Source organism: Trichophyton verrucosum (genome assembly GCF_000151505.1).
Source record: "Trichophyton verrucosum HKI 0517 chromosome Unknown contig01188_1.f1.exp, whole genome shotgun sequence".
In the NCBI taxonomy this organism is placed as follows: Eukaryota; Fungi; Ascomycota; class Eurotiomycetes; order Onygenales; family Arthrodermataceae; genus Trichophyton; species Trichophyton verrucosum.
In genome coordinates, this window is record NW_003315147.1 from 1 (window position 1) to 7,461 (window position 7,461).

At 48.0% G+C, this 7,461-nt stretch overlaps 3 protein-coding genes across 3 annotated transcripts; all 3 read right to left on the reverse strand.

The window, feature by feature from the left end:
* Window positions 1-13: 13 nt before the first annotated feature.
* TRV_07896 (uncharacterized protein) lies at window positions 14-844 on the reverse strand (the record flags this gene model as incomplete). Its single annotated transcript, XM_003018047.1, has 1 exon — window positions 14-844. One exon carries the CDS (start codon window positions 842-844, stop codon window positions 14-16), a length of 831 nt encoding a protein of 276 aa, XP_003018093.1.
* A 493-nt stretch (window positions 845-1,337) lies between these two features.
* Window positions 1,338-2,702, reverse strand: TRV_07897 (uncharacterized protein; the record flags this gene model as incomplete). The annotated part of the gene is made up of 3 exons (XM_003018048.1): window positions 1,338-1,713; window positions 1,757-2,184; window positions 2,250-2,702. The coding sequence occupies 3 exons, from the start codon at window positions 2,700-2,702 to the stop codon at window positions 1,338-1,340; spliced, it is 1,257 nt and encodes a 418-aa protein (XP_003018094.1).
* A 1,195-nt stretch (window positions 2,703-3,897) lies between these two features.
* On the reverse strand, window positions 3,898-5,550 carry TRV_07898 (uncharacterized protein; the record flags this gene model as incomplete). Its single annotated transcript, XM_003018049.1, has 4 exons — window positions 3,898-4,477; window positions 4,534-4,694; window positions 4,754-5,330; window positions 5,393-5,550. The coding sequence occupies 4 exons, from the start codon at window positions 5,548-5,550 to the stop codon at window positions 3,898-3,900; spliced, it is 1,476 nt and encodes a 491-aa protein (XP_003018095.1).
* Window positions 5,551-7,461: the final 1,911 nt, after the last annotated feature.

Below are 7,461 nucleotides of genomic sequence, written 5' to 3' on the forward strand. Positions count from 1 at the left end.
TGATACTGTTTCTTTAAATGGCATTGACAAACTTTCCTAGTCCAACATCGATAGACAGGGATGTCTCCTTAACTAGGGTGAGATCCAAAATCCATTTCCCGCTAGATTTCTGTAGGACTAATCCACCGTTTTCAACTGCTCGAAGTACCCGCCTACTAGCGGCAACTTTTGTTCCCGTCTGAGGGTCCCAGATCCAGCCATCCTTGAGCCACATCCAAGCCAAATATGCGCAGAGTTCTTTATCTTTTGGGAGTACTGATTTCCATTCGGGTGAGAATCCTTCAAGTGCATCTGCACCGTTCCAGTCGGTGGCTAAACCTCGCAACCTATCTCGACAGAATATCCTCCAACTGTCTATAGCGTAAGGTCCGATACCCGGTAAGTGACCAACCTCCCAAGCAACCCGGGGATCATCGTCAGTCACAGCCTCGCCACACCCAATGTCCAAGCCGTCAGATTTGTTAGGGTAATGAAGTTTTCTGTACCGCTTTCCGCACTCAGGAGCATTTTCTATCCACGCTTTGGCAAGAGCAATGCATTTTCTAGCTCGAGAATTTTGGAGCCCTAGTCGTTGAATCAATAGGACCAGTTCATCGAAGTTGGCATTAGCCAAAGCTTCAATGGTTGGATAATGTTCAAAAACACTGCATATCACTGGCATCGCCACTTCTCCCCTGGTTCGATTCAAAAATATGGTAGCAATAAGAAGTCGAAATGGTTCATGGGCGAGCTTCTCCTGAATTAGTCCAAATAAGACGGCGGAGGTCGGAGGGAATGGAATGCATGATGCTATATCAGGGCGTTTCCTTTTGAAGTATGGTGATGTCTTCTGACCCTTTGCCATAAGCTTACGTACTTGTAACTGGGGGAGCAATTGAAGTCGGTAAAATGAAGGACATTGTCGTGGAAAATATGAAGATGAAGTTAGTTAGTTATGCACGTGATGCGGCTCATCTGTCAGGATTAGTCATCCTCTTGTGTCTGTAGAACTCGCAGATGGCTCATGTTCCGTTGTGGACATGAGGCATAAGACCTTTTTGTCCCATGGTCCTGTGGTCCATGTTCCAACATCATCTGCCCAAAGAGCCAATAATACCATGAATATAAAATATCAATTATAAAAATTAATGAACTACCGGGGTATTGTTTTTGCTAACAGAAATTACACATATTAGAAACTAAAAACATCGAGACATCACTGCGCATGCCTTTGAGCCGGAGATGTGGAACAATATTAGATACTACTCGGGTTCATTTTGGAAAGAAGCAATTCACTCGCTCGCAATTAAGCGTTGATCAGCACAACGCCTAATCCAACCGCAGCAGCTAATCCAGCTTTAGCTCGTGATGTTGCAGCGGCGCCGGGCTGAGGGGTGTTTGTTGCAGTCGGCCCTGGACCACCCCCAGCACCGGCCACCGCCGCCACCACCTCCACTTTGTGTCTCCGTTACTGTAGCTGTTGGACTTGGGGGTGCGGTCGATTCACCACCACCACCACCACCACCACCACCACCCTCACCGCCACTTGTTACACCTGGTAGTGGTATCACAGAGGTTGGAGAAGGAATTCCATCCGTCAACGGGTCAGTGCTGACAGGGTTTGCGTTTTCAAACGCCGGTGGAGGTGGGTCTGCATTTGGAACTGGCTTAGTAGTGTCATTGTTGGGATTGAGAACACTAACATTGGAAATTAGTATCTTGAATTCCTTCGTACTAGTGACAAATTGTTCAGTAATAAAGAGATGAAAAGCCTTACTCTGAAATAACGTGAATAACTCCGTTGTTGACAAGGAGATTGGTAGATTCAACTCTAGCGGAGTTGACATAGCTTCTCCCATCAACTGTGGAAATGTGCAAGTCTTTATCGGCGTATGTTGGGTGGTCTCCGTCAGTCAAGTCTGGGGAATAGAGCACCTTGCCCTTCACGATATGGTAGTTGGCAATTCGCCCAAGGTCTTCAGCAGAAATATTCTCGAAAGCGGTGCCGATACGCTGGAACCCCAAGTTCCTCGGAGCAAAGACGGTGATGTCTTTTGGATCATTAGCGTTGGAGACAGCATTGCCACGCTGCAAAGCACCCTGGAAGCTAGTGAGATTTGCAGCCTGTAGTGTTGCCGTAACGCTCTGAGGGAGCGTCAGCGGACGGTCAATGACATGAATAACACCATTTTCAACATCGACACCCTATAACCAGTAATTAGATAAAATGTTTGCAACGTACTCACAAGAAGCTCTCGTGAATTCCTTACCGGTTTGATGATGGTAGAATTGTCGTTCAATCCAGAGATTGCATAGTCCTTCCCATCTTTCTCAACAAGCTGGACAATCTGACCGGAGCTAACATTGGTAAAGCCCGCATCGTTCAATTCCGTGGGCGAAAACTGTGGCGTGGTGGTGATCTGTTCAGAATTATGCAGTCCTTTCACCAACTGGTAGCTAAAAATTCCCCTTAGGAGGCTAGAATTCGATGATGACTGATTATCATTGCCCTCGCCTTGTCCCACAAAGTCGCGGAAGGCACTATTTTCGAGAGCAAGCAGAGTGACGTTCTTCTGCTGGTCCAGCACATCTTTCGCTTCAGGCGTTTGGTTTAAATATGAAGACATCTCTGAAAGCTCCGGCATCTCTGAGATGTCCTCAGAAAAACTTTTGGCGTAGGTGACAGTAGCCCATAGGGCCACCAGAATGTAATAGAGCAGCATCTTCTCTTCACGTAAACAATTGAAATTCTAATGGTATCACTCACTCAAGCAGTAATAATATTACAGAATTGAGGTAAAGAAAGGATTCCCTGTGTACTGACATAAAGCAGCGGCCTTGGAAAAGCCGGTTATTTATGATATCAGTAGATCGCCTTCTATGGAACATAGGGGCGCGCAGAATGACGACATTCCCATCGACCATCGGTGTGGGGATGATGAATTCATAGCCCGAGGCGAATTCCAGAGTGTGGAGCTAATCCAGGTTAATATTGCTTTATGGAAATCTGACAATGTACCCGCCGCGAGGAAGCTGCTTGAACACTTTGATCCTAGAGAGCATTGTGGCTAGTTATCTATTGCTTTTCGAATAATTTTCCCAGTATTTTGAAGAATAGAAGCAGTTAAGCTGGAATTATCAGGTAACGACGACATGAAAACGAAAATATTCCGTCTGAGAATCTGTTTCTTATACCTCTCTACTTTGTAGAGCATTGGTCCTGCGGGATTGCCTTCATGAGTAAACATCTCTTTGCCACGTTGTGAGTGGTCGGAAGGAGGTTCAAATAGAATTTATTTTAGCATTGAGGCTCTGTGAGATATATTAATAAGCCATTCTATCACGTGACCGGTTGCTCGGGCAGGTCTCTGGTCGCTAGTTTGTAACGATGTAAGAGGATCTGATTGGCGGACAATATAACTATAAACAGAGGAAGTAGTCCATTGCAGGCGCATGTATTCCGTAACTTGTTCAATCTTGTTTCTATTTACATGGGAGATGGGTCCTTTTATAGCTGAGATTCCCATATATCTTGGAATCTCTCCGCCAAGCTTAGTTATAGGCTCTTCAGTTTTGTTCAGAGTGTTGGCATAATGGTACACCTCTATCTTGTAATTGACATGGCAGCTGACACATAATTGCCACTTGAGCTGGTTCATTCAACATAGTTCCCTTTACGGCCACGCTGAACCGAGCTTGGTCAAAGAATCCTTACCTCCTGAGAGCTCCCATTCCCGGTCCAATATCATTTAAGAAATTTGAACAAGATATCGAAGAATAGAAAATAAATAATTCTAGTTAAGAGACAGGTAAAACCCGAGCCGTGAAATCGTAAATACATATCTCGTTGCCCGTTAATATCACATATACCCTCTAAAAAAAACAATACACTTGTTTTCTATATACTCCACCCTAAAATCAAACAACGACTCCACCGGAGTTAGCCAGTCGTGGCTCGCCTGAGGCTTCGAAGACACCGTTCCTCAGCCTCATGATAGACTCCACGGTGCTTCCTGACTTTTCTCTAGTGACGTTATGTTTTCGTGAAATCATAAAGTCCACGGTCTCCTTGTCAAATTCATCTTCCATCAGGGCGACGTTGGGGACGAGTTGGTCATGGAGCCGAGGAGCCTTTAGGGCCTGGCGAACGTTCATTTTCCTGTCCATGACGTTGATGACACTTTGGAGCGTGCCGGTAATAATTTGGGATCCTCCTGCAGCACCGCTGACGAAGTATAGGGAACCATCTGGGCGGGTGATGATGGTAGGACAGATGGAAGAGAGTGGCCGCTTGCCGGGGCGAATGAAGTTCGATGGTGAGGGCTTGTATCCGAAGGAGTTGCTGCGCCCAGGGACAGAGAAGTCATCCATCTCGTTGTTCATGATGATGCCAGTCTCGGGAACAATGACACGGCTACCGAAGTAAAGGTTGATGGTGGTTGTCAAACTGACGGCCATACCAGAGCGGTCGGCAGTTGAGATATGGGAGGTTCCAGGACTACAGCACACACGTCAGTACGACATATATTTGAGAGGCAAGCTTTCTTGACATACGTATTCAAGCTCTCAAGACCTTTGGGGTCATATACGGCTATGTCTTGAGTATACTCGTCAGAGATGTTCATGCGGTTCTTGTTAGCAGCCTCCTCAGATATCATCTTCTTCTGATAATCAGTCAAGTTAGAGAAGAAAAGAGGGTCGCCCAGTTCGGTTCTCTAGCGTTCATGTTAGCTGATGAGCTAACAGTCCATGGTTCAGGATAAATGCATCATGCCTGTCCGTATCCAAACCGGATAGCCTCGTCCATTCTATGGGTACTAAGTGGCACTGGATCCATACGGAAGAAGTTCTTGTACCCATTAAGCAGCTTCAAGATGCTGAGGAGAACAACTCCACTGGATGAGGCAGTGGTACTAGTGACTGTCATGCCGCGGTACTCAATCTGAGCAGTCGGTCTCGAGACCACGGTGTAATTCTTCAGATCCTCGAGAGTCATGGTGCCGTTGGCAGCCCGGAGTGCATTGACCATGGCTTGTGCCATTGGCCCAGTGTAGAAGGCATCGGCGCCATACTTGGCAATCTTGTCCAGGGTGTCGCCGTAGCGTCTGCGGGTGATGATATCACCAACCTTAAGAAGGGTTCCTTGTGGTGCAAAGTCAAGGGCCCATGCAGCGTTTTCAGCAAGGAAGTTCCCATTCTTTGTAGAGTGTAACATAATGCGAGAGAGGTCTTCAGTTACACGGAAGCCATCCCGGGCGGTGCGAATGGCGGGTTCCATGACGGTTTTCCAGGGTAGCTTTCCATAGTTTTTATGGAGGTACTCTAAGCCACGGACTTCACCAGGAACGCCACTACACATCGGGAACAAATTAGATCCATATAACGAGACGGAATTGATCACGAGAGCTCATACCTTGCGAGTCCGCCGGATGTAGAGCCATTCGTGTTGTGTTTGAACATGTCCTGGAATGCCGCAGCAGGGGCCGTCTCTCTGAAGTCGATAAACTCATAGGTACCATTTGGCGCGCGGATGAGCATAAAGCCACCACCGCCAATGCCGCTGTGATACATTGCTGAATAGACGCTTGCATGTCAGCCAATGGATCTAACAAATTATTGAGAACCCAACTGGCAACTTACAAGTAACACCAACGCAGAACACTGTCGCAACCATCTATTTGGAAGGTAAACCGACCGTTAGCTGCAGGTACGCAAACCTCAATCTTCTTGCAAAGTGGGATAAGATAAAAAAGCAAAGAAAAGAGAGAGTCGATAGATACATACGGCATCTGCAGCATTGCCGCCTATCTTCAACATGTCGGCACCGTATTCACTGCACATGGAGTTTTCGCTGGCAACGGCACCTAGGCGTCCGTCATGATAAGATGCTGGAACGCTCCGTGAAAAGAGCCATGGGGCCGCATCCGATACCTGAGCAAAAGAGGAGAGCAGGTAGAGGCCTGTGCAGAGCAGATTCATTGCTGCGGGTGCCATGATGAAGATGTTACAGTGAAGAATCCCCTACCTCGCATAGACAGACGAGGGAGGAGAAGAAGAGAGGAAGACAACCGCCTCCGCAACGAGAAGGTGGGAATCCTCGGCATATAAATATGTACGGTCTGAATGTCGAAAAAAAAAAAAATTTTTTTATAAGCGGGACAAACCTTGGGACGGTCCTTCCATGGACAACCGCCCCGGCCTGAGTTATCACCATTTGGGAGGTCTTGTCATGTCCTCGAAGGCTCTCTTGCTTCCTCTAGCCTCCCTTGCTCCGTGATTATTGGAGCTGGCAGCCCGATGCAACAGCGGTAGAGCCTGATAGCAGAGCCATCCCTACCTCCTCTCCGCTCAGAAGACATGTTGGCCGTGTGATCACCTATACTAGATAGCTCGTGTGGTGCTATAGAGCAGGGTACTCCACACGCGAAAAGCCAGCCAGCGGAACCGTCAGTAGCCACCCGTCGGAGTTAAATGCTGCATGGTCGAGAATCTGCTTTCCTCCTCTCGTCTGCTTTTCTTTCAAGGCAGTCAAACTGGCGTGTGGGGCTTTCTTGGTTTCCATGTCCAACAAAGGGCGTGCTTGTCCTCGTCCCGGCCTTGGAGGCCATCCTTGCCCGAGGGGATGACGATGTACCGCAGTGTTATCATCCCCAGAAATGCCTGTCGCCGCTCCCCCACAGGCACCCCGAAGTGCCGGGAGCTCCTTCGGCTGTACGGCGACGAAGCCCCCCGCTAACTTTCGCTACTCAGTCGGGAAGGTGGACTCGGTGGACTCAACTCCGTCTTCTTCTTTTTATTCCCCAGAACGAGAGTAATTTCCTTGCTCGTATTATTAATTATCGTGTTGTTTTATTTGGTGGTTTTCCCTCCCGGTGCGAAGGCGACGCCCCTAAGATTTTACCTGAGGCCTCAGCCGCCGCCTGTGGTGGTGGCCATGTTCTGGCGACGAACCAGAGCTTGATATGGACAAGCAACTAGCTTCCGACATCGATCATGCGGTCGAAGGGGAGGATCTGAGAGACAGCCCACTTGACATGCGCGGTGGCTCTCGTGGGTGATTAGACAGCGCAGCAGACAACGAAGACAGTCGTGATCCAAAGCACCAGCATCAGCGTCTCTCTCGTGGATGCAAAAGTCGAACTCCCCTCCTGGCTCTGCGTCGCCCTTTTTCTCGCCCTTTTTTGAGCCGCAGAATCCCGCCTTGTCCGCCGAGACCTTATGCTCTCGTCTGATTGGCTGACGGTTTATGGTTGATTAGTCATGAATAACACCTCCTATTCCTTCCGGAAGCGGTAAGCAGTAAGTCAGGGGCTTCTCTTTCTCTTGTTGGCCGTCGAGGGAGGATTTGGCCCGTTTTAGATAGTACCTAGGTAGGACTAAAGCAAAGCGGCTATGTAGTATGTACGTTTGAAGATCCTCTCTGTATATCCTCGTCGAGCCTGCTTGTCAGACTTGTGAATGTTTTTTCTTTTTTTTTTTTTT